Genomic DNA, 26,161 nt, shown 5'->3' on the forward strand with positions numbered 1-26,161 from the left:
ATCATGATGGTGACGTCTGATGGATACATGGGAATGTTACATCACATCTGGTGCTGCTTATATCACTGGGTAATGTGTAACACACTTGGCTGGCCGGCATTGGTACCTGCCTACTACTACTAGGGGAGGTGATGGGCCAAAATACAGTATATGAGTCCGTGACCCTGCACTTAGGATATACGTCTTACTGATGCCGCAACAATCACTACAACATCCCAAGCAGGGTATAGTTATAAGGAGTCCAGAGGTGGCGATCGCCTTGATCCCTGGAGCCTGAGGGGGCCCAATGGCCTCTCTACAATATAAGAGGACACTTTTATAGATTGCACATGGTAAGTCCCCAGGAGGGGCTTCACGTTACTGCCCCCAAGTTTAGCTCAGACAGCTCTGGCTCTCCTGGCCCAGGGTGTTCTGTGACACTAATGCAAAATCTGCATCATGGCCCTTGCCCTTAATCCTGGCATCATATATGGTAGGGGGTCTTTGGGATTACTAGGGCTGTTACCTCTGCACCCAGTATGGCTACTCCCTGAGCACTCCTATTGTCTCTATAGGGTCCCAGTCATATTGCTTTCTATGGGAACACTAATAACATTACATTGGAGGGACAGAATTGGATGGTATCAGCCATGGAGTCCCATTAAAAAATACACCCTATGTGCTTTACCTACTGCGTTACATGCATGGATTGTATCGAGCTGGGTACTACAACCCCCAGCGTGTTGTTGTCCAGGTTCATGGTCCTGCAGGTCTGTGCACACAGGAGCTGAGCATCCGAGGACCGGTGTGGGAATGTGTGGGTTAATGTGAGACGTCACCTGTTGAATGTGACAGAAGCCAGCTCAGCTCGCAGGTACCTGTGCCGAGTGTCAAGAGCATCTGCTCCCTGCTCCTGATAAAGTGTGAACAGCAGCGTCAGCCTGCCTGGAACCGTCACTCTCTGAATCCATCTCCCTGCCACTAATCTAATGTGCGCCGATAAAAAGCCTGATAGTGGAAAACGACATGACCATGGATTCTGCTGAGTGTCAGCTGCCAGAGACCGCCACTGTTTACCACCCAATGTTTGGTGCCACCTGGGTCTGCCTGGGAACAGCTGCATCAGGGTAACAACAGGGTATGACTGAGTGCAGCTGGATCCGGGGCCACCTGGGTCTGACTGTCTACAGCTCTGCCAGGGAGCCACCTGAGCCTGGCGGGTACAGCTGGGTCTGACTGACTACAGCTTTACTAAGTACCATCTGCGCCTGGCGGGGTACAGCTGGATCTGGGTAGGTGCCACCTGGGACTGAGTGACCGTTTTACCAGGGAACCATCTGAGCCTGGCTGGGTACGGTTGTATTAGTCAGTCAACTAGGTTCTGTACAGATGGATCATGGTACCACCTGGGTCATGGCACAGTTGGATCAGACAGGGTCTCATTGGATAGAGCTGTATTGAGAACCAATTGACTCTTTGGGTCCAGCTGGATCAGGGCACTGCCAGGACCTCACTGGGTATAGCCATATTGATAAGGAAATACCGCCTGGGTCTGACTGGGTACACCTAGGTGACACTAGATATGCATTGGGGTGCCGCCTGGGTACAGCTAGATGACACTAGGTATGGATTGCGGTGCTGCCTGGGTACAGTTAGGTAATACTTGGTATGGATTGGGGTGCCGTCTGCGTCTGACTGGGTTCAGCTAGGTGACACTTGGCATGGATTGGGGTGCCGCCTGCGTCTGACTGGGTTCAGCTAGGTGACACTTGGCATGGATTGGGGTGCCGCCTGCGTCTGACTGGGTTCAGCTAGGTGACACTTGGCATGGATTGGGGTGCCGCCTGCATCTGACTGGATCCAGCTAGGTGACACTTGACATGGATTGGAGTGCTACCTGGGTGTTGCTTGAGAACAGCTAGATTAGGATGGCACCGGTTACAGTTGGCTCTGTGTCTACCTTGGCCTACATTTGGGTATCTACCAGTTTATAGGTTGCATTGGATCTCCTGATTTCATGTTTAAGAGCAATGTGTCACCTATGTCTTACTTGGTACAGATGGTTCTGTGCCATCTGGAACATTGTGCTGAGCCATTTGGCATTGTTTCTACCCTCCGTAGAGTCCTTAGTGTACTCAACAAAGCTACATCCACTAAGTCCAACAACTTCTGGAAGATTTACTATAGTATTTCTGCAAGGAAATTAGACTGGGCAAAGGTCCGGAGGAATTGAGAAATGAGCAGAACATCAACTACTGCCAAATTAGTCCTGGCACCCATGTGGAAGAGATGGGTCATGTACAAGGGGGATCAGGGGCAACCCACCCCACACAACCACAGTCGTTGTTAACCATTGATGATATAACCCTTTGTCCTATATACACGACCAGTGCCAGAAATGGCGGGGCACGCTTGTAGGCGACATTGATGTCTCAGATCCTTTCTGCCTTTGTTTTACTGGCAGGGTCTGCAAACAGCTGTGAGGATGAGGGGGAGGTGTCCATAGACCCCCTGATATATTCACACAACTGGAAACATCTGTGGCTGGAAATCCTGGAGAGCGCAGTGTGTGGGGAAGTGTGTGCGGCCAGCAGAATAATCCGGCCAGACCAGCATATATTGCCACACCAGGCAATGTCAGCAGTGCAAGCATTCCTTCCAGCCTATAGCCAGGGATAGGATATCCAAGATAATCTCTGTCTGGGTCTTCATTGGAATAACAGTGATACCTAATGATAATAATCCCCTTACGATACCTTCAGCAGTCACTGTACAGTAGCTGGATGGAGCCTTAAAGGGGAAGTATCACAGTTCATTTTTGTATTTCTCCAGTGCACCTAAAATGCAAAATGGAGCAACTTTGCCAATAGTATTTCTTTAAAAATTTCCTATCGTTTGGTGTCTACAGCTCCTGCGCACAGATATGTGTATCCACAGTAGCAGACTACAAACAAGGCCTGTGAGGTCTGATTCTTTTTTCTTTAATTTGGCCCCTGTTTCCTGCTGAATGTAAATCTGCCAACATTAAGGAACAGATGGAGCGAGTATGACTGCCAAATACGTGAGGGCAAATAAGTCTGCATAGGAGCTGTAGACACAAAACGATGACCAGGACCGTTTGCAAACTTGCTTTTTTATTTTAGATGCATTGGGACAATAATGGTTAGAAAAGTGGACATACATTGCAATACCTAATTTTACCAGTAGGTGATACCTTGGCTATTAGTGCAGCACTGCCGCCGCCACTGCCTAAGGGCAGAAATTCCCATAGTCTGGTCTGACGCTTACAGGTCCGGATGTTGTCCAGGGCGCTGGGATCTAGGTATCATTACCTGCAGGACTGTAATACGGGGCAGTGAGCGCTTCTTGACCGACTACACGAAGCTCACAGTCAGTGTCACTGTCAGAAGTGTCTGCACAAATAATGTAGTAACTTTACAAATGTCGCTGACCCCAGTCCGTGACGATGGACCCAGACCCAGATGGAGACTTGGGAATCCTGCAGCATAAGTGCAATGGAATTTTCTAAATTTAGGCTGAATGATTCCCAGGGCTGGGAAAGGAGGGGAGGGGTCTGCATTGTGATCAGCTAGAGGAAGGAGAAAGGAAAACCGTATCATAATAGATAACAGGAAGCCGCAGAATAATAATTCATATATCACATTGTCTCATATAGAGCGGGCGAGATGTATCACCGCGCTCCTGTATACCTGCACTGGAACTACAACCCTCAGCATGCCATTACAGGAAGAATATCTTACGCTTATCTATAGCATTGTCTTATAATTCTCTATTAATGTCATGCTTGCTGTAAGTGAATGGACAGACACTGGGCCTTGCTTTACGGCTGTGTGTATTGTCAGTGTGCTTGCTGTATTTTTTACAGCACTGACCCCTTCATCTCTATCGCCTCATATACATTATTACGGGCCCATATAGGGACAAAACTCAGGACCAGATCTATAAGATCCGAGCTGACTGCTTGAGGTGGAGGGTCAGGCGGCACACCAATGTCCTCCATGTATTGTCACATCTGCTTTAGAGTCTTCATTCAGTGTCTACCTAAAACCGCCAGATGAAACAGTCCTGCATACAAGAGCTTTTTCAGGTAAAAATGGCGAGCACCCAGTGTTCCCCATTATAGCCAAAGCGGTGCCTCGGCCTCTGTTTGTGTCCGTCATAGAACGGATTGTTTTTTCGATTCTTCCGACGGACCAGAAGAAACATCTAGATAGGTGTGAACCCGGTGTAACAGACCCAAGTGCACGGCTTGTGTTCAGAGATGTTTGGATACAATGTAACGAAGTATAACAATAACACATAGAAGAAGCCCACAGCTATGTATTATCTGGAATGTTTCCATTCACTGACAGCAAGCAGAGGTCTTGAGCATCCTGTTATTTTCTTCTTCTCCGGCATATTCTATCACAGCAGCCAAGATACACGCGGGGATTGTGCCGGGCGTTGCGCTCGGCTCCTGGGAGCACTTTGCCTCTTCTCTCTTTAGAAAAGTATTTTTATATTGTGTTTTATTTGCGTGTGCCCCTGCAGAGAATGCATGGCGACGCGGGAGGGGGGGTGAGGCAGATGGGTGGGGGCGGGGGGGGTGTCAGCCGCCTTGGCACAATCCCAAATAACAGTTTGTAGTAATTATCCCAGAGACTCCAGACAGAAACAATTAGACCCTGATTATTCAATTCCATGTTCAGTGGCAACTGTTGCGAGCGCCTTGGCAACCGTAGAGTTAATCGCCCAATCCTTTGACCTTTGCGCTGAAACGAGTGATTAACGTAACGATAGAGTCTATGTATTTTATGATGTGAAAATAAATGTCCCCCTTCCCCCAAGTTCTTTCTCCTCTGGTTCCCATTGTGGCCCCATGAAATTGTTTGGGATGATGATGATGCTGCCAGTGCGGGCTTATAATAAGTGTGTTGTGCGGCGCAGTGCCCTCGCCGCGGCTCTGACCACTTCCCTTGTCTCACACTGATCTCTATTCTTTACAGCTGCAGGAAGAGCAATTGGACTGTGGAGCGGCTCATCTCCAGCACCCGCTCGCTATCAATCGGCCTCTGTCTGCCACCGCGCTCTTCAAGGCCCCGGGTTTGACCTCAGTGGCGGTGGCCAATGTCAGCGGCTACACGGTGGCATTTCTGGGCACAGCCAATGGGCAACTACTGAAGGTAATTTACATGATTGTGGCACCTGTCTGATCAATGCATGTGAATAAAAGTGATTGTGTCATAGGATAAATCAGAGATAGATAGATAGATAGATAGATAGATAGATAGATAGATAGGAGATAGATAGGAGATAGATAGATAGATAGATAGATAGATAGATAGATAGATAGGAGATAGATAGATAGATAGATAGATAGATAGATAGATAGATAGATAGATAGGAAGGAGATAGATAGATAGATAGATAGATAGATAGGAGATAGATAGATAGATAGATAGATAGATAGGAGATAGATAGATAGATAGATAGATAGATAGATAGATAGGAGATAGATAGATAGGAGATAGATAGATAGATAGATAGATAGATAGATAGATAGATAGGAGATAGATAGATAGATAGATAGATAGATAGATAGATAGGAAGGAGATAGATAGATAGATAGATAGATAGATAGGAGATAGATAGATAGATAGATAGATAGATAGATAGATAGGAGATAGATAGATAGATAGATAGATAGATAGATAGGAGATAGATAGATAGGAGATAGATAGATAGATAGATAGATAGATAGATAGATAGGAGATAGATAGATAGATAGATAGATAGATAGGAAGGAGATAGATAGATAGATAGATAGATAGATAGATAGATAGGAGATAGATAGATGATAGATAGATAGATAGATAGATAGATAGATAGATAGGAGATGGATAGATAGATGATAGATAGATAGATAGATAGATAGATAGATAGATAGATAGGAGATAGATAGAAAGGAGATAGATAGATAGATAGATAGATAGATAGATAGATAGATAGGAGATAGATAGATAGAAAGGAGATAGATAGATAGATAGATAGATAGATAGATAGATAGATGATAGATAGATAGATAGATAGGAGATAGATAGATAGATAGATAGATAGATAGATAGATAGATAGATAGATAGGAGATAGATAGATAGATAGATAGATAGATAGAAGATAGATAGATAGATAGATAGATAGATAGATAGATAGATAGGAGATAGATAGAAAGGAGATAGATAGATAGATAGATAGATAGATAGATAGGAGATAGATAGATAGATAGTAGATAGATAGATAGATAGATAGATAGATAGATAGATAGGAGATAGATAGATAGATAGTAGATAGATAGATAGATAGATAGATAGATAGATAGATAGACAGGAGATAGATAGATAGATAGATAGATAGATAGATAGATAGATAGGAGATAGATAGATAGATAGATAGATAGATAGATAGACAGGAGATAGATAGATAGATAGATAGATAGATAGGAGATAGATAGATAGATAGATAGATAGATAGATAGATAGATAGATAGAATAACTTTTTCTTACACTGATACTATTATGTAACATGACATCCTCTCTAGGGCCGGCACTATATATATATATATATATTTGGTGAGTGACTTGTGTCCTGGTTTTTATCTCTTCCGCACATCATTTATTGCTCGGGGGTCTCTTCTTGCAGGATTTCCCTGTGTGTGGCCCCCGCTAGCTATAGATATGTATAATGTATCCAGTAATAAAGCCTGGGGCCTCACCAATCACTAAAACAGGGGGATCCAGCCATGTTATCAAAATTTTCCTTGATTCCTCTGTGCTGCTGGTGGATCCCTTATGTACAGATCTCTTTATCTGGAGTCTTCAGCAGGTTGTCCTTCCATCTGACAACCCACCGCACCATATCTGACACTTTCCTCGCCTTCTGCAGACAATTAGGCACAAGCACCACAATGTCACAAAGTCAGCAACATATGGGCAGGGGGTCACAAGTGTCAGCGGACAGAGGGTGGGGGAGGGGGCAGAGGGCACCCGCCAAGTGTTTCCATGCACCAGCTGACTGCACCTGTTCCTGCTCACATCTCATCCCCCTGGATAATGTAAACAGATAGATGAAACCCAGCTTTCCCAGGCCGGACTTTTGCTATAGCCTAATACTACTACTGCAGGTGTGAGCAATCTCATGAATATCGGATGTATACTGCGGAGTTGCAGAATTTGCTGCCCCAGATTTCCATCTCACCTGTACCTGGTAAATATGCGCTGCCTCCCTCACCCGCACTACTTGTATATTCCGGATTACACCCATCTGTCGCTGCTTCGTACCTTTCCTGTGAAAACTGCAAATTCCCTTCTCAATAAATGAAATTATTTTCTAGGCATCGCGACGCGCGTTCTGCTCACAGCTCCGAGGTCTTGTCTGGGTGCGGCTGAGGAATGGAGAGCAGAACCATCAGTCACTACAGGGATCTTACTATCTATATATAGGGCCTAAAATATCTGCTCCTGGGAAAGCTGGGTGCCTACAATTATTTCTACCATGCGGGTTATCACACAACTTTCCTAGGAAGACATTTAAGCATTGATACATTCCTTGCTCCTATATCACTTCATAGCTACATTTACTATCAGGACCCAAGGAAAGCTGGGTGATTAAGGTCAACCCTTGTTCTATGAGATTTGTCATGGACTTATATTAATTTTAAAAACCCCATGCCGGCTGATCTGCTCAGATATGACTTGTCTGTTCTCCATTTGCTGTGAAGTTGCATGTACGCTATTGTTCCCTGTTATCAGCCATTGCAGGCTATATGTAGCATTCAGCTACAGAGCAGGAAACCTCCCGGCCCTCTATGATCATTATCTTATATCACATATGTCCAGCACTGAGAACGCCTGCATACACCTATACCCATATGTCCTCGTATACCGCCATAACACCATTCACACACTGCGGATTATTTGCAAAAAATCTGCAAATATCCTATTACTGTAAATGGGGTTTGCAGGAATCCATTGCTTGCAGCCCATTCAGGTGTATAAAGCTGATTTCAGTAGAAAAAAAATCTGCCCTTGTAATCTCCAGACTTTAGGCGTACCGGCCCTTTAAGACCATCCCTAAGTGGTCCCTGGTCATTACGTTTGTCTGATAATTTTTGGTGTCATTTGACTGTCCATGGCCTCCTATCTGCAGCATCGCTCCCTCTCCCGTCTCACATGTTACTAATCCAATCCTGCCTATTACAGAGACCCCTGACCTCCCGTTAATAGCGTGTAATTGAGATCCGTGTTTCTGGGAGAGGTTGTGATAATGCATTAACAGCCGGGATAAAAGCTTCCCCAGGATCTAATCCTCCGAGGGGGCCGCCGCTCATTAGGGATCCGGGACACGGTATTTCATCTCACACCTATGTCCCCTGGTACCAGCGTGTGATGGCGACACAGTCATACTAATGTAATAATAACCAAACACATGTAAATGAAAGACTGTAATTGAGGTGACTGAGGAGGAGAAGAACGGCTGAAGGTATGGGGGAACCGAGGAGCTGCAGAGTCTCAAAGGGCTGAGGAGGAAGGAGTGAGGAATCTGAGGTTATGTGCTGAAGGTAATGAATGAGAAGAGGAGGAGGCGGAGGGTGCGATTTTGGGAAATGCTTTAATGGAATTTCCTCAGTGGTCTTAGACTATTGTTTTCTTGTCAGTGACAGCGGCGGCCCGAGGAGCGATTAGCGGCGTCTTCTGATGTTTAACTCTTCCATTATAGAGAAATGTCATAAGAATATAACTACTATAATACTGCTCCTATGTACAAGAATATAACTACTATAATACTACTCCTATATACAAGAATATAACTACTATAATACTACTCCTATGTACAAGAATATAACTACTATAATACTACTCCTATATACAAGAATATAACTACTATAATACTACCTCCTATGTACAAGAATATAACTACTATAATACTACCTCCTATGTACAAGAATATAACTACTATAATACTACTCCTATGTACAGGAATATAACTACTATAATACTGCTCCTATGTACAAGAATATAACTACTATAATACTGCTCCTATGTACAAGAATATAACTACTATAATACTACCTCCTATGTACAAGAATATAACTACTATAATACTACTCCTATGTACAGGAATATAACTACTATAATACTGCTCCTATGTACAAGAATATAACTACTATAATACTACTCCTATGTACAAGAATATAACTACTATAATACTACCTCCTATGTACAAGAATATAACTACTATAATACTGCCCCCTATGTACAAGAATATAACTACTATAATACTGCTCCTATGTACAAGAATATAACTACTATAATACTGCTCCTATGTACAAGAATATAACTACTATAATACTACTCCTATGTACAAGAATATAACTACTATAATACTGCCCCTATGTACAAGAATATAACTACTATAATACTGCCCCTATGTACAAGAATATAACTACTATAATACTGCTCCTATGTACAAGAATATAACTACTATAATACTACTCCTATGTACAAGAATATAACTACTATAATACTGCTCCTATGTACAAGAATATAACTACTATAATACTGCTCCTATGTACAAGAATATAACTACTATAATACTACTCCTATGTACAAGAATATAACTACTATAATACTACTCCTATGTACAAGAATATAACTACTATAATACTACTCCTATGTACAAGAATATAACTACTATAATACTGCTCCTATGTACAAGAATATAACTACTATAATACTACTCCTATGTACAAGAATATAACTACTATAATACTACTCCTATATACAAGAATATAACTACTATAATACTGCTCCTATGTACAAGAATATAACTACTATAATACTGCTCCTATGTACAAGAATATAACTACTATAATACTGCTCCTATGTACAAGAATATAACTACTATAATACTGCTCCTATGGACTAAGCCTACATTTTGGTTTATATTTTGTCAGATTAACCTCGATGCCGCCATGAATATTGTCAGCAGACAGTCTATACAGATATCTCGGGGGCAGCCGATCCACCACATAATGCAGTTTGACCCTGTCAATCCCACCTACCTCTACGTGATGACCTCCCACCAGGTAATCCCTTCTTCGTGGCTTCTTTGCCCAGTTACAAAGATCAGTCCTCAGATTATAACAAATATATCACAATATTCTCACCTTGCAGATGACTCAGGTGAAGGTTTCAGACTGTGAGAAGTTTCTGAGCTGTTCAGATTGTCTACAAGCTGCAGATCCCTATTGTGGCTGGTGCACTATGGAGGCCAGGTCAGTCACTGGATTCTTAAAATGGTTATCTGGAAAGATTTCTCCTTTATGTTTTCTTAAGATGTCACATTCACCAGAACATCACTTGGATATTTTGTAACTTGTTCCACAATACTTGGTCAGGTTGTGGTGCTCTTGTTTGAGGTCTTGGGGATTGTCAGTTGTTGTCCAGTTTTCCACCTCTTCTCTCTGCAGCTAAACTTCCCTCTTTTGGGAGAACCAAACCTCATGTTTGTTTCTCAGGAGGTCTGTACTGTCAGTACACTTACAAGACATGACCAAGACATGCTCTCCTTAATGTTTGACAACAGGAGACATCAATTAGAGATCTTGGGTTCAACAGAAAAGCTGATTCTGGGGCTCACGCTCCAACAACCCTGAGGAAGTAGATGATAGTGCACTTAAATTTGGGTGTCTTTTGCTAGCTCATTATTATGTAAGGGCAGGTTCTATCGGGGCCATGGCGGGCCATTCCAGAAATGAATCAGTTCCATACTATTGTAGAGCCTCTTGGATTGGGAGTTGGGGTAGGTTTGTCGGCTCCTTCTCCAGAAAGGGCTTGCAATAGTTCATCTTTGTGCACATTTTTGGGACATTTGAGAGGAGAAATCACATACTCAGGCTTTGCAAAAAATATTTCATATTGGATGTCGGCCATTAAAGAGGCAGATACTGCAAGATGGGAATGATATTCTTTGGGACACAAAACCAGCTCCTGTAGCCCCCTGTTCTTGCCTCCTCCTAGACCCACCCTCAGCCCTCCTCTTCTGCTTTTAGCCACACCCCTTACCGTGCACCTCCTAAAACACCAGCCATAGTGGACTTTTTGGGCCAATTGTAACAATGTTGCCGCAACGTTCAGTGGTTGTAGATTCCATGACACACCCCCGATTGAACAAGCCGCTAATTTTTCCATTTGCACGCCATGATGTGATGCGGTTGTAGAGATCTTAATATGTCATGTGCGGTAGCGGCCGTCACCTGTTAGCGGCACAGAATGTAATCACGCGGGGGCCGGCAGTATAGAATGTGCTCATTAGCGGACCGGAGGTAAATCACGGCTGACGCCCCAGGTTCACTCTCAGGCTTCCATCTGATTAATTAGGCGGAGGATTAATATATGCCGCGAGCGCTGACGGCAGCTTCAGATACTGTCACTGAGTTGTGAAGGTCACCGGAAGCGAAAGTGTCCGATACGCGGCTAATTACTCATCTCTATTCCGGCTCAGACCGTATCAGTCTCATTAATTTCACTTCAGTTTGCTTCTATTAACCTCTGAAATTTTCCATTGTCTCTGCTAATTCTGCAGCTCCAGAGGGTGATGTATAGGGGGCAGTGTATGCAGCGTATACATTACATATAACCTATGGCGGTTCTCGTGTGTATATACAGGTGCACCATCCAGCAGGAATGTCAGAATTCTAAAGAGGCCACATTCTGGACCGGCCCAAGCAATGATGGTGTAGAGCGGTGTCCGGCAGTACAAGTGATCCCCAAAGAGATTGACGTGTCCTCTGATACCCAGGTGATAGTAATATCTACGTAGAGGGGTATTCACACCTGTTACTATAGAGGGCGGGGGGGGGGCAGCAAGATCTTGTCATAGCGTGGGCATGGATGCACATACATATATACCAATCAAAGTCAGGAATCTATAGCGCCTCTGTGAGGGTGACTGCTACATTGGCTCCTATATAACTGCCTGCATATGAGTGTGAGTTGTGGTCACGTATCACTACATTTGCTGATCTGACACGTTGTGTCTTCTCTCTCAGACAATCCTCCTACAAATCACAGGGAGCCTCCCCAGCCTGGTGCCCATGAACACGTCCTGTGACTATGGCAATGGCGTGTCCATGCCAGCCAACACCATTTATGATGCCGAAACTTCCCAGCACTTTGCCCGTTGTGCTTTTCTTCCAAAAGACCAAATCCCAGCATTCCCTGAAGATCAAGGTACGTTGCAAACACTGTCTGGTCTGGAACAATGCTAGTTCACAGTCCCATAGTAACAGTTATTTCTCACAGCGGGGGTTTTGTTACAATTGTATACAATTTACCTGCATTGATACATTGTTGCAAACTAGCGAGACAGGAGAGAGGTTTGTGTTCCTGATGTGTTTTGATTGGACATCGGAGAAGTCATGAAGATTGGCCGTGGCCTGATACATTGTAACAAAACTGTGAGCAGGACTAGGGAAGGAGTTTCTGTTTCTATACAGTATGGAAGCTGTAGCTACGCAGGACAGGAAACCCCTTTAATGGACAAATTACCATGAAACTGCGAGAACAGAATAGCCGTGGTTAATGGTCAGATTGGCGTGAAATTGCCCAATAAGTCAGCCTTTCACCACAGTAACCCGCACCTGTCATAGACTGTGTAGTTTCCAGGACAGATGACATCCCAGCGAGAAAGGGTTTGTAAAAGCAATTTCTGTATTTATATTTCCATAAGTCCTCACCCCCCCCCCCCCATGTGTATCCTCCAGATCATGTGACTGTTAGAATGGCCGTCACTGTAGACGGGATCCACATCGCTCAGCAGAACTTTGTCATCTTTGATTGTGAAAAAACACAAAGGATCCACCGGAAAACATCGTAAGATTCCTCCAAATCTGGATTTTATTGTAGAAATTCCCTGATATGCAACATTTCCTAATCTCAATCCCAAAAATATTGCAGGTGCACGAGCTGTGTGACCTCTCCCTGGCCATGCAAGTGGTGTGAGAAGCAACAAAAGTGCCTGTACAACACCACACGGTGCGACCTCATTGTCCAGGTAAGAAATAAGAGATCCCAGTCTGATCCATTACTAGAATCCTGCAACCCCATAAACCTTACATGACGGGGGATTTTGAACTGCAAAACTGCCTATGAGCAGCATTGACTTTTTAAAGGGCATAACGAAAAATTGGGGCTGGCCTGATACAATGATCGGCCTGAAGAACAGCGCTCACCCAGAAGATGACAGAAATATCTTTAATAACAAATGGAACAGCACAACGCGTTTCGGACATATGGTAGTCCTTCCTCAAGTGCACAGTCACTGGCCTGGATGGCTCCAAACATGCTTGCATGCTTGCTTGTTATTAAAGATATTTCTGTCATCTTCTGGGTGAGCGCTGTTCTTCAGGCCGATCATTGTATCAGGCCAGCCCCAATTTTTCGTTGTACGTTCCCGTTCGTGTAACGGTCCTGCAGCTGCTGCCCTCCACCTTATTCTACATTCCCTGGACTTGCTTGCTCTCAAGGCTTTTTGGGTTGTTGTGACCTCCTCACAACCCACCCAGGTGAGCAAGCACTTGTCTCTACATTTGAACCACATTTTCTTCCAGTGGTAATACACGAGGATCGGCTTGGTGTTGTTTGTTTTTTAAAGGGCATGTCCACCTTTATAAACCACTATGTATTTGATTATATATATATATATATATATATATATATATATATATATATATATATATATATTTGTCATATTGCAAAAAAAAAAAAAAAAATTACATTACTTTTGTTATTATACTCCAGAGCTGCGCTCACTATTCTGCTGGTGCAGTCACTGTGTACATACATTACATTACTTATCCTGTATTATACTCCAGAGCTGTGCTCACTATTCTGCTGGTACAGTCACTGTGTACATACATTACATTACTTTTGTTATTATACTCCAGAGCTGCGCTCACTATTCTGCTGGTGCAGTCACTGTGTACATACATTACATTACTTATCCTGTATTATACTCCAGAGCTGCTCTCACTATTCTGCTGGTGCAGTCACTGTGTACATACATTACATTACTTATCCTGTATTATACTCCAGAGCTGCGCTCACTATTCTGCTGGTGCAGTCACTGTGTACATACATTACATTACTTATCCTGTATTATACTCCAGAGCTGCACTCACTATTCTGCTGGTACAGTCACTGTGTACATACATACATTACTTATCCTGTATTATACTCCAGAGCTGTGCTCACTATTCTGCTGGTACAGTCACTGTGTACATACATTACATTACTTTTGTTATTATACTCCAGAGCTGCGCTCACTATTCTGCTGGTGCAGTCACTGTGTACATACATTACATTACTTATCCTGTATTATACTCCAGAGCTGCTCTCACTATTCTGCTGGTGCAGTCACTGTGTACATACATTACATTACTTATCCTGTATTATACTCCAGAGCTGCGCTCACTATTCTGCTGGTGCAGTCACTGTGTACATACATTACATTACTTATCCTGTATTATACTCCAGAGCTGCACTCACTATTCTGCTGGTACAGTCACTGTGTACATACATACATTACTTATCCTGTATTATACTCCAGAGCTGTGCTCACTATTCTGCTGGTACAGTCACTGTGTACATACATTACATTACTTATCCTGTATTATACTCCAGAGCTGCGCTCAATATTCTGCTGGTGCAGTCACTGTGTACATACATTACATTACTTATCCTGTATTATACTCCAGAGCTGCGCTCACTATTCTGCTGGTGCAGTCACTGTGTACATACATTACATTACTTCTCCTGTATTATACTCCAGAGCTGCACTCACTATTCTGCCGGTGCAGTCACTGTGTACATACATTACATTACTTATCCTGTATTATACCCCAGAGCTGCGCTCACTATTCTGCTGGTACAGTCACTGTGTACATACATTACATTACTTATCCTGTATTATACTCCAGAGCTGTGCTCACTATTCTGCTGGTACAGTCACTGTGTACATACATTACATTACTTATCCTGTATTATACTCCAGAGCTGCGCTCACTATTCTGCTGGTACAGTCACTGTGTACATACATTACATTACTTATCCTGTATTATACTCCAGAGCTGCGCTCACTATTCTGCTGGTGCAGTCACTGTGTACATACATTACATTACTTATCCTGTATTATACTCCAGAGCTGCGCTCACTATTCTGCTGGTGCAGTCACTGTGTACATACATTACATTACTTATCCTGTATTATACTCCAGAGCTGCGCTCACTATTCTGCTGGTGCAGTCACTGTGTACATACATTACATTACTTATCCTGTATTATACCCCAGAGCTGCGCTCACTATTCTGCTGGTGCAGTCACTGTGTACATACATTACATTACTTATCCTGTATTATACTCCAGAGCTGCGCTCACTATTCTGCTGTACAGTCACTGTGTACATACATTACATTACTTATCCTGTATTATACTCCAGAGCTGCGCTCACTATTCTGCTGGTGCAGTCACTGTGTACATATATTACATTACTTATCCTGTATTATACTCCAGAGCTGCGCTCACTATTCTGCTGGTACAGTCACTGTGTACATACATTACATTACTTATCCTGTATTATACTCCAGAGCTGCGCTCACTATTCTGCTGGTGCAGTCACTGTGTACATACATTACTTATCCTGTATTATACTGCAGAGCTGCGCTCACTATTCTGCTGGTGCAGTCACTGTGTACATACATTACTTATCCTGTATTATACTGCAGAGCTGCGCTCACTATTCTGCTGGTACAGTCACTGTGTACATACATTACATTACTTATCCTGTATTATACTCCAGAGCTGCGCTCACTATTCTGCTGGTACAGTCACTGTGTACATACATTACATGACTTATCCTGTATTATACTCCAGAGCTGCGCTCACTATTCTGCTGGTACAGTCACTGTGTACATACATTACATTACTTATCCTGTATTATACTCCAGAGCTGCGCTCACTATTCTGCTGGTACAGTCACTGTGTACATACATTACATTACTTATCCTGTATTATACTGCAGAGCTGCGCTCACTATTCTGCTGGTGCAGTCACTGTGTACATACATTACTTATCCTGTATTATACTGCAGAGCTGCGCTCACTATTCTGCTGGTGCAGTCACTGTGTACATACATTACATTACTTATCCTGTATTATACCCCAGAGCTGCGCTCACTATTCTGCTGGTGCAGTCACTGTGTACATACATTACATTACTTATCCTGTATTATACCCCAGAGCTGCGCTCACTATTCTGCTGGTGCAGTCACTGTGTACATACATTACATTACTTATCCTGTATTATACTCCAGAGCTGCGCTCACTATTCTGCTGGTGCAGTCACTGTGTACATACATTACATTACTTATCCTGTATTATACTCCAGAGCTGCGCTCACTGATACAGTTAGCATACATGTTGTCAGCTCACTTGGGCTCCTACAATACAGGGTGCAGATACTTTTCCCCACACCAGATGGCTGTACGTCTATGTACAGATGATACTTTCTTGCCACTTGTTGCTTCTTCGCCCATATGTTTAGTACATACAAGAATTTTAAAGTATTCAAGTAGCAAAAACAATCCAAAATCTTTCTCCTGGGGGGGGGGGGAAGGGGGGGGGGGGGGTTTGGTGGCGGTCCTATCCTGTCCTGTCCTCGCAGCGGGTGTTTAATCTTCTGTCCCTGTCGCTGCAGCTGCCATTTAAGACTCAGCAAACAAAGAGATTAGTTGCTCATTAGCTCGCGCCCCGAGAGTTACCAAGGTGTCCGTGCAAAACAACATAAACTAATGAGGCCGCTGCCCGATCTGTGAGGCCTCGGCCATAATCCCATTAGGCGGACCCTGCACCAGGACTGAAATTGAATCTTCTTTTACTGAGCAATCTCATCCCTTAATTAGAAAAGATGGTCTGAAAACTCGTTATCTAATTACCAGCCGCATCAGGCCCGCTGGCTGGAGAGGTTTTTGGATTTTTTTAATGTCCAGTTGACGTGAGAACTCGCAGGGATCTGTCATATACATCCACTGATAGATCACAGCCCGGAACATCTGAAACGTATTTAGCTCCCTCTATGGCCGTACATACAATTCACACACTTCGTCTCTACTCGTCTGCAGTGTTTTTCACACAGTATGAGGTATGCGGGGTTACGGCCGAAAAAATTGTTTGTATACACAAGAGGGTTGAGCGCGTTGACGGTTTACTCAGAATGAGCGGCATTTCCTGTAGGTTTGGGCTTCATGTATTATATAAGATCATATTATTACAGTGATCTGTACACTTAGGGAGAGTGGCAATGCCTGATGGGAAATCCTATGCAAATGAGATCATACAGGGAAAGGGATTTGCAAGTCCCTGTGCACCAGACGGCCGTCTCCTTGCACACCCATGTGTTAGAGCTCTCACCTGGCCGGACTGCACCCTGCTTTGCAGTATTATGAATGCTTCTATGATTCATGGGCTGCTGCCTCCCATACACAAGGTCCGGGGTCTGAGAATTGGGACAGACCTACTAAGACCGACCTATTACAAAGGGGACTCTTTTGCTCTTGGAGGAGATCTCCTGACTTGTCTTTAATCCCAGATCATGCCACTAGGTTTCTGGACAACCAGGAACAGATCTATAGGGCGTTTCCTTCCAAAGGGTGGCGCTAGAGCAAGTTTTTGACTTATTTGCATATTTGTCTCTAGCATAAAGCTGAACAGACACAGCGGAGGGGTCGATGTGCTGAATTATTTTTGCTTAATTTTTATTACTTTTTGGAATTTTTTAGAAACTCTTGCATTACATTTAGTCTTCAGGCCCCTCGAGGGCTCTGTTACTACTCCTGACTCTGGGCCAAAATCTCATCATCCTGACATTCCTGCGAGCGTCCTCCTCCATGGTACAAAGCCCCGGATTCCTCCTATCTCAGACCACACACTATCAATCCAAAATAAAGTCACGTAAAAATAGCCGAGGTCACCTGTCCATGTCCGTGATCTCCCAAACGGAAGCTCCAAAGACTCCGCTTATTGTTTGCCGAGCGCCGTGAATTGGAGGAAACTTGGACATGGAACAATAAGAGTACAGTATAAAATCCCAAGAGATCTTATGACCTGAGACTGAAGAAATGCGTCGGCCCACTCCGCTTCCTGCCATACGTATTGTAGTCTTTATATTGGAGGATTAGCGCATTTTCTTCCCTTCTGTCCTGTTGACAAGTCCTGCACAAGTTTGCACACTTTTCTGTATGTTGCTTTCATCTAAACTAATGCCAGGCTGGTTGCTGAAAGCCCTAATAAAAAGGTATTGCAAAAGTAAAAAAAATATGTGCCTATATGAGCGTATAGGGTACCAGACGGCATAAAGAAGCCGGGGCAACCTGATCTCCCCGCCCCATGCCATTTGGTCATGTGATGCCGTCTCCTTGTCCTTTGACCCCAGACTGATTTGTGTGTTGTGTTTAGATTTTGTACCAGGATAATAACCAAGTCATCAGCACAAGGTCAGCCGAGACCCCGGGCCTGAGCCAAGCTGATAACTCCCTATTTACAGTCATTTGCAGGATAAATCCCATCTCAAAAAGTTCATTCTGTAATAAGTATTAGGACGTGATGTCGTGTGCCCCTCCTGCAGTGCATTATGGGTATGGGGGCTGATTGCCACGAGCAATGTTTGGGGAGGTGTGATTGCAAAAATACCCTTAAATTATCAACAGATGGAACACAAATATATGAGAGTAACATAAAATGCAACAAAAAGATACTTAATATCCAAAGGGTTTGCCAGCACTACTATGGGCAGCTGTGCGGCAGCTTACTGACCTCTTTATGTCTCTTCCATAGAACAGCACAGACTGTCCCCAGATCACCACCGGCCACCTTGTACCTACACCCACGGGGATCACCAAGGACTTCATCCTGTCGGTGGCAAATGTCAACATGTCCCAGGTAACGTATCCACTGGACGTTAACACGGTCAGGAGCGAGGGCAAAATCCTGTAAGCTACTTCCCTTTCACTTTTATGGTGACATTTGTTTCTAAAAAGTTGTCACAGCCCCGCCCTTTTTACTCTCATCACGAATAGTATTGCAAATTTTGTCCAGGTCCCTCAATGTTAAAGCCGGGGTTGTCCAGGACTAGTAATACAGTGCCACACATGTCCATAGGTCGTGTCTGGTATTGCAGTGAATAACGCTGCGCAGATATACCGCACATAACCTGAGGTGGCGCTGTTTTTGGAAGGAAGAAAGAAGCCATTTTTTTGTAATTCTGGATCCCCTTTTTAGATATGAACATATGTCACCCGGGTGGTTTATTTCGGGGGTCTGGTGACTCGTTATCTCCTTCATTCCAATTATGATCATTAATTGACACATGTTGGGTGACTCCACGCAGAATGTCTCTGTACTCGTCCCACCATAATTACATTCCAGGAAGGGAGTGTTTTGTATATATTATGACCTACTATACCCAAATCTTTGATTGTTTTTGGATGGAGTTGCCCTTTAAGTCACAATTTTGCAACATAACTCCGCCTCCTGGGTACGCATATCAATGACTATCTAATCACATTTGTTCCTGACCGCCTGGACATTGTATATTCATTCCCCTGTGTCTTCATCTGGCCATAGGACAGCGCAGGAATTTGCAAAAAATATGTTTAAAATGCGATATGAGCACAAAGTGTGACCAGTCCCCTAGTGTTCCCCTAGACATAAGCACAGCGATGAGGCTATACATGGGGGAGCTGAGTGGTCACAGACCCAGAGGGGCTCGTACAGCGTGACGATGGCGACGCTGCAGATGTTTCCTATGTCTCTCACCCTCTAGGATCTCGCCTTGGAATGTGACTTTGGAGCAGAACAGACGTTCCCGGCCAGATGGTTGAATTACACGTCTGTCTTGTGCAGCAACGTCCTGGTGAGGAGAATGGTCGTCTATATGGGTACATGGGCCATAGTGTCACCCGGTGTGTGTCACCGCCAGCCTATAGGGTGTACACTGACCCCATTGTGTCTATAGTGCTGGGATAATGGCTTCATGGAAGTGACATGTGTGCTGCAGTCACCGGGCCCAGTGCAAAATCTGTGCCAGACCCCCCTCTAACCATCACCCCGTCCATACTGTATACCCTGCCCCACATGACATGTGCTCCACAGTATACAATCCGGACCAGACCCCCCTCTAACCATCACCATCCATATACTGGGCACCGCTATATCTTCTGCTCCCCCCACAGCTCCCTGTACATACAATAAATCCTGCCCTCCTAAAGTGTTGTCACCCAGCTTTCTGAGAGTCCTGAATTACAAATACGCCCAATATAATGTAATAATAAGGGTGCATTGGATGGATAATTGTATCAGTAGGATGGCTTGCTATGCCTATAATGGCATCCATATTGGTTATTACCCAACTTCCCAAGACTCCTGAAAGGTAATTGGCCCTGTTATACATATAAGGGAGCTTTGGCTGTATCATCACGCAACTAAAATAATTTGTCATTCAGGAGCCTGGAAAAGCTGGGTGGCATGCTTCCAATGGCAGCCATATTAGTTGTCACCCAGCTGTGCAAGACTCCTGAATGGTAAATCAGCCTACAGTATTGACACCCATTTGTTTCCATGATGTCCCTGCATTGGTAGTATCTGATCCCAGACCCGCGGCGCCCTCCCCTGCAGTCTATAGGAGCGCTGCGCCCATCTCAGGGGCCATCTCCAGAGGGGGCGCTATACATCTGTCTCCTGAGCCCAGCACTGACCGCCCGTTCTGTTCCTCCCCTCAGCTCCACACCTCGGAGAGCAGCCAGAAATTCCCGGTGAATTTGCAGCTAATGGACCATTCTGGACAATTTCTTGACAATCCGGACACGCTGACGGGTGAGATAATGGCGTTTGTGAGGTCGCCTATTAGGTTTATTGTGTTGGATTTATTGTGTTATTCTATCACATATGGATAAAATCAGGCAGTGACAGCCGGACCCAGGTGAGGCAGTAATGTGCAATGACTTGCTGACTGAGCTGGCAAAATTTAAAGGGCAACTCCAGACAGGACTGATATTAACATGGATGATACAGTGAATGTCCCCGAGTTACTCGGCAATGACAATTTATAGCAGAGGTTGTGCTAAATACCTTTGTTAGTCCTCAGACTGCAGCAGGGATTTCATATTCCTCCATACTGGGAGGGGCTTTGTCTTGTGCTCTTTGCTGCCCCCTGCTGTGTAAATGATGTATGGCAGGATGACTGTCCTCTGGTGTATGCCTTTCAGGGAGGCCGCCCTGTCATTCTTACACTACATGATATATACTATATACAAGCAGACAGCTGAGGATGATAACAGGCTGCTGAACTCGGCCCCTTCCCCTCTACCAAGTCATAAAATTCCCCCCCAAGAAAGGCTCCGGAAGTTTTATCAGTGTGGGAGGACGAGTCAGGGAGTTCAGGCTTTGGGGATGTCGAATCGTTTTTTACGCCATTGTGCAGACAGGGGGTGAGCTGTACAGTAAACACATAGGATATATGGGCTGTAGGATGACCCCGGCAGACTGTCTGCAGGGACGAAGAGCAGACGCACTGTAAAGGATCATCTTTGGAAAGACGTTTTTGCAGTGTATTGCCCTGGCCTGTATGCAGCCGGTAGGCTCGGTGTTCTCCCTTGCACATAGTCTTTCTGCAGGAAAGTTTGCAAAACTTACTGAAAATTGTGCAAATTTTTCAGTATCCTCACCTGTACAATCCCCTGTGGCGACACCTGCCTGGTCCTCATATCAGTCTCTGTATGATGTATCCTCACAGAACTGCTGCAGCACCTACATATAATCAGCACATAAAGTGGGGGGTTACACTCCAGTCACATCCAGAGCTGCATTCACAATTCTGCTGCTTGCTACTTGGAATCAGTCAGCGTTGTGTCGACAGACCCGTCCCTAAACAGCCAGACCTGAATGTGACACGGTTTATTGCAGGTCTAACATAAGAAGAACGTAAAGATAATTAACCATAGGCATCACATGTAGCCCCCTCCCATATTACAGGTCGACCTCATAGGGGGAGCTCTCCTGATTTTGTGGCTTCTCTGCGCTCCCCCTCCTCACTGATCTGCATTGTGTCTTACAGTTGAAGTCTATAACTGCGCCTCGGACACCACAGACTGCTCCCGGTGTCTCGGACGGACAGATTTAGGACACCTGTGCACATGGAGTGAGAGCAGCGCCTCCTGCAGGCTGAACAGTGAACTGCTGCCCGTCCAGAACACCTGTCCACCCCCGGAGATTAGGAAGGTAGCGCTAATGTTTTTCCCGTGCAGACCAGATCATTACCAGAATGAAGAGATCTGGCTCATAAATCCGGACACATTACCGGGGGCCGCGGGGAATCGCTCGGCAGCTCATGGAATTTTAATAAAGCGGTTTGCTCATTTCCTTGTCTTTGCAGATAGAGCCGGTGAGCGGCCCCCTGCTCGGAGGAACGCTGCTCACTATACAGGGGCGCAATCTTGGGAGTCGATTTAGCGACATTGTTGACAAGGTGAAGATCGGAGACGTTCCTTGTTACCCCGTCATGGAGAGATATCTGGTGTCTGAAGAGTGAGTGCACAGTAACATTATATAGTCATCCTCCTGACAACCAGCTCACACACGGGTTGTCAGGCCCTCTCCTTTCAGGGTATGACTTGGGGTCTCAGATCCTGAATGCCCACTGATTTTGTATTCAGGAGTCTGGGAAAGCTGGGTGACGGCCAATGTTGCCGCCATTTCAGGAAATATCACTCAGCTTTCCCAGACTTCTGAAAAGCACATCTTGGTAGTTATGCAGTCATGCATTCTGTGCTTTCATGTAACTAGTCAGATTTACCATTCAGGACACTAGAAGAGTTGAGTGATTATCCCCATTGTGATATTTCTGTGTAAATGGCTGATAAGAGCAGACAATAGCATGTCAGGATACAGAATAAAAGCTCAGGCATTTCTTCAGTCATCACATGACATAGATATATGGTGTAATATTACATGGTTAACTATGGTGTCAGCTCCTCATTACACGGACCTATAGACGTGTTGTGTACGTTGTATGTGACGTGTTCTGTATGTCCAGGATCGTGTGCATAACCGGAGAGACCCCGACAGAGCTCAGTGACTGGGTGACCGTGGACGTCAATGGGAGAGGGCGATCCAAGGAGAAATATTCCTATATGGTAAGGATTGAGCTACCCCATCATATTGGAATCCATAATGTCAATGCTAGAAGTGACCTTAAAGGAGCACTCCAGGTGGAAGTCATACATTGTATTAGGCCTAGTGCAGGGTCTGAGGGGGCAGAGCATGACACAGGGATACTCTTTGGAGTCCATTGATACTTTGTGTCAGGCTCCGCCCTCTCAGATCCTGCACTAGACATGACACATTGTATCAGTTTTGCTCGGAGTGCTCCATTAATGACTCTGTAAAGGATCCATTGATATTGGTCACGTAACTACCAGTGTAGCAGCCATAGTAGTTACCAGAGGCAGTGGAGGACGTCTTAAGGAACCTCAAAGAAAATCAAATCTTTCTTAATTTGGCTGTTTGCAGTTACCAGAAGTCTTCAGTTTGTTTCCAAATCTTGGCCCGAAAGCTGGAGGAACAAAGATCACCATCTCTGGCAAGCAGCTGGACATCGGTGGAGAAGTCCGCGTCCTCTTTAATGAGACCATGGACTGCAGAGACCTTGTGTGAGTTGCAGATAAACCTCATCATCTCACTAGGTCTCCTCTAGTCTTGTACTTTTCTTAAAGGTTTCCTATGTTGCCAAAATCTCCATGTCCTTCTCCTAACTGGTTTCCATCCTTGGTCTTCATGTCTTCTCCTCTGTTTTCCTACCAGGCGTGTGGAGAGCAGTATTCGCTGTACTGTTCCAGCAATGGCGTCCATTCCCACCATGGGCGTCAGTGTCTGTGTCCAGTTTGAACAAAGGTCGTGTCTTAATGGTAACCTCACCTTCCAGTACAAGGAGAACCCTGTGATCAGAAGTATGGAGCCAAGGAGCAGTCACATGAGGTAGGGATGTCTCCAGGATCCACACCATGATTTGGGCTGTATCAGGTCCTAGTACATTAGGCGGCCTCAGATTGACCTTTGCTTTCCTTGTCTGATGGGCACGGTCTCTGTACCATAAATGGCGCCTGTGTTCAGATGATGTCCCATCCAAGATGTGCGGAAGGTCAAGAGTGCACAATTTTCACGCCTACAATATGTTTTCTGTTGTCCTCAGTGGTGGCCGAATCATCACCTTGACCGGAGAAAGGTTCGACATGGTGCAAGATATAAAGATAAAGATCAAAAATCATAAGGGAGGAGTAATGGTGAGTGGCCAAGACGACATCTGGGAAATTGAGTGGGTTTGGTTTTACACGGCTGTAGACACAAAAATAACTTGTGTGAGAAATTAGACCGAGAGCAGATATATGTCTGGAGAACCTCAGAGATAATGAGAATGTTGACCCCAAAGCGGTGGTGCATGTCCAGGTCCCATAGCAGTGACTAGAGTATTGGCCTACCACTTGTCCTGAATGCTGGGGTCCCCTCAGTCACACCCAACAATCAGTGTCTGTGGTGGGAAACCCCTTTTTCTGAACCTTGTATTTCCCTTTCTAGAACTGCACCGTCCTCAGCGATGTCACGATCACCTGCCCATCCCCCACTGCTCCAAACTCCACCATGGAGAGAAAAAACGTCAGTGTGGGCTTCTACATCAATGGTGTCTATGTGTCCGATGAGAGACCCGACCTCAGTGATGACCTGAGCGCAGAGGAACATCTAGACGACGACAGGTTCAGCCTCGAGTACCAACCCGACCCAATGTTCTTCACCGCCAAGAAGGAGAAGTTGATCAAGCACCACGTTGGGGAACCGCTGACTCTAGTGATACATGTGAGAGATTCTGATGTGTCGGCCCAGCCAACATGGAGTTAATGAGGTTCGATTCTTGTCTAATCGTCTTTCTTGTTACAGAAAGAACATGACGATCTTGGCTTGAGGGTGGAGGAATATCAAGTGAAGGTCGGACAAATCCCCTGCGAGCTGATTGTCTTCAATGACAAAGTGATCCACTGTAGCATCAATGAGTCCCTGAGCTCCGCAGACCACTACCTACCCGTCACGGTAAGTGATAACCGCGCCGGACTCCTCAAGTCTTACCAATAATCTCTGAGACCCTCTACAGTGAGCAATCCCTTTAAATGGACAATGTGAATTCTGCATGATTTAGTCCCTGACTAACAACCACTGACTGAGATCCTAAACCAGTGATGTGGGGCAGCCATGTTGGACGTTACCCATGTAATAGCTGAGATTCTCCAGCTGGACTTGTTCTTTGTCTCATGACCCAGAGCTACAGCAGATCAGTAGTAATGCAGACGGGTCACATGCTGCCAGGCGGTAACCACAACCCTCATCAGATAGGAAGAAATGACCCTTGTTCTCTATTCTTGGCGTTACATCTACATGACAGTGTTTTCCGGCCGTCTGGTCAGATGATGGGTGCCTGTCATTGCTAGCAAATGGCTGAAATCCCCTAAAAACACAAAATTCCCCGCTAGGCTAAGAACAAGTATGAACTCAATAGATGTGCTGTTCTTTAAGGGGTCTCCATGTTAAAGGGGCTGTCCATGAAAAGAAAAGCTTTGTGGGTTTTTTTGTGTCTTTTGTGCCTTTCTAGTCATCTGGTTGTCTTTGCTATTGCAGTTTAGTCCCATTCAAGTGAATGCATGCAACCCAAAAAATATCAATGTTGTCCAATCTTTAGTCAAGTGGGCGGTGCAGATTGGTACAAGAAGTCCCGCCCATTTCTAGGCTCCTGCCCAATCTGCATAATTTGTGATATTGATTAGCTAATGTTGACTTTACATTGCACCACCAAGTCTATGCTGTACCTCTTCCTTGGGTGCGCTTAGCTTTAACCCTTTATGGACATCCATTTATTACATTAGTCTAAGTAGAATATTTGGAATTTCATTTACTTCCAATTTACTAACCTGGGCACCGTTATGTCTAATGTCATTTTTACCCCAGTCCTATAGCCTTCCCTTTACTGTATAATTT

At 44.6% G+C, this 26,161-nt stretch overlaps 1 protein-coding gene across 3 annotated transcripts in view; it reads left to right on the forward strand.

Moving 5' to 3' along the window:
- Positions 1 to 26,161, forward strand: part of PLXND1 (plexin D1) — a 73,045-nt gene that overhangs the window by 28,279 nt on the left and 18,605 nt on the right. For all 3 annotated transcript variants that reach the window (XM_075287290.1, XM_075287291.1, XM_075287292.1), the window contains exons 2-19: positions 4,986 to 5,162; positions 9,990 to 10,121; positions 10,210 to 10,310; positions 11,704 to 11,836; positions 12,087 to 12,267; positions 12,801 to 12,909; positions 12,994 to 13,090; positions 18,923 to 19,027; positions 19,911 to 20,000; positions 20,866 to 20,959; positions 22,200 to 22,363; positions 22,518 to 22,669; positions 23,178 to 23,277; positions 23,654 to 23,793; positions 23,945 to 24,118; positions 24,333 to 24,423; positions 24,716 to 24,991; positions 25,073 to 25,222. In XM_075287290.1, the coding sequence (XP_075143391.1) occupies positions 4,986 to 5,162; positions 9,990 to 10,121; positions 10,210 to 10,310; positions 11,704 to 11,836; positions 12,087 to 12,267; positions 12,801 to 12,909; positions 12,994 to 13,090; positions 18,923 to 19,027; positions 19,911 to 20,000; positions 20,866 to 20,959; positions 22,200 to 22,363; positions 22,518 to 22,669; positions 23,178 to 23,277; positions 23,654 to 23,793; positions 23,945 to 24,118; positions 24,333 to 24,423; positions 24,716 to 24,991; positions 25,073 to 25,222 (2,466 nt within the window). The remainder of the gene's footprint in view (positions 1 to 4,985; positions 5,163 to 9,989; positions 10,122 to 10,209; positions 10,311 to 11,703; positions 11,837 to 12,086; positions 12,268 to 12,800; positions 12,910 to 12,993; positions 13,091 to 18,922; positions 19,028 to 19,910; positions 20,001 to 20,865; positions 20,960 to 22,199; positions 22,364 to 22,517; positions 22,670 to 23,177; positions 23,278 to 23,653; positions 23,794 to 23,944; positions 24,119 to 24,332; positions 24,424 to 24,715; positions 24,992 to 25,072; positions 25,223 to 26,161) is intronic.

The sequence above is a fragment of the Leptodactylus fuscus genome, chromosome 9, assembly GCF_031893055.1.
Source record: "Leptodactylus fuscus isolate aLepFus1 chromosome 9, aLepFus1.hap2, whole genome shotgun sequence".
In the NCBI taxonomy this organism is placed as follows: Eukaryota; Metazoa; Chordata; class Amphibia; order Anura; family Leptodactylidae; genus Leptodactylus; species Leptodactylus fuscus.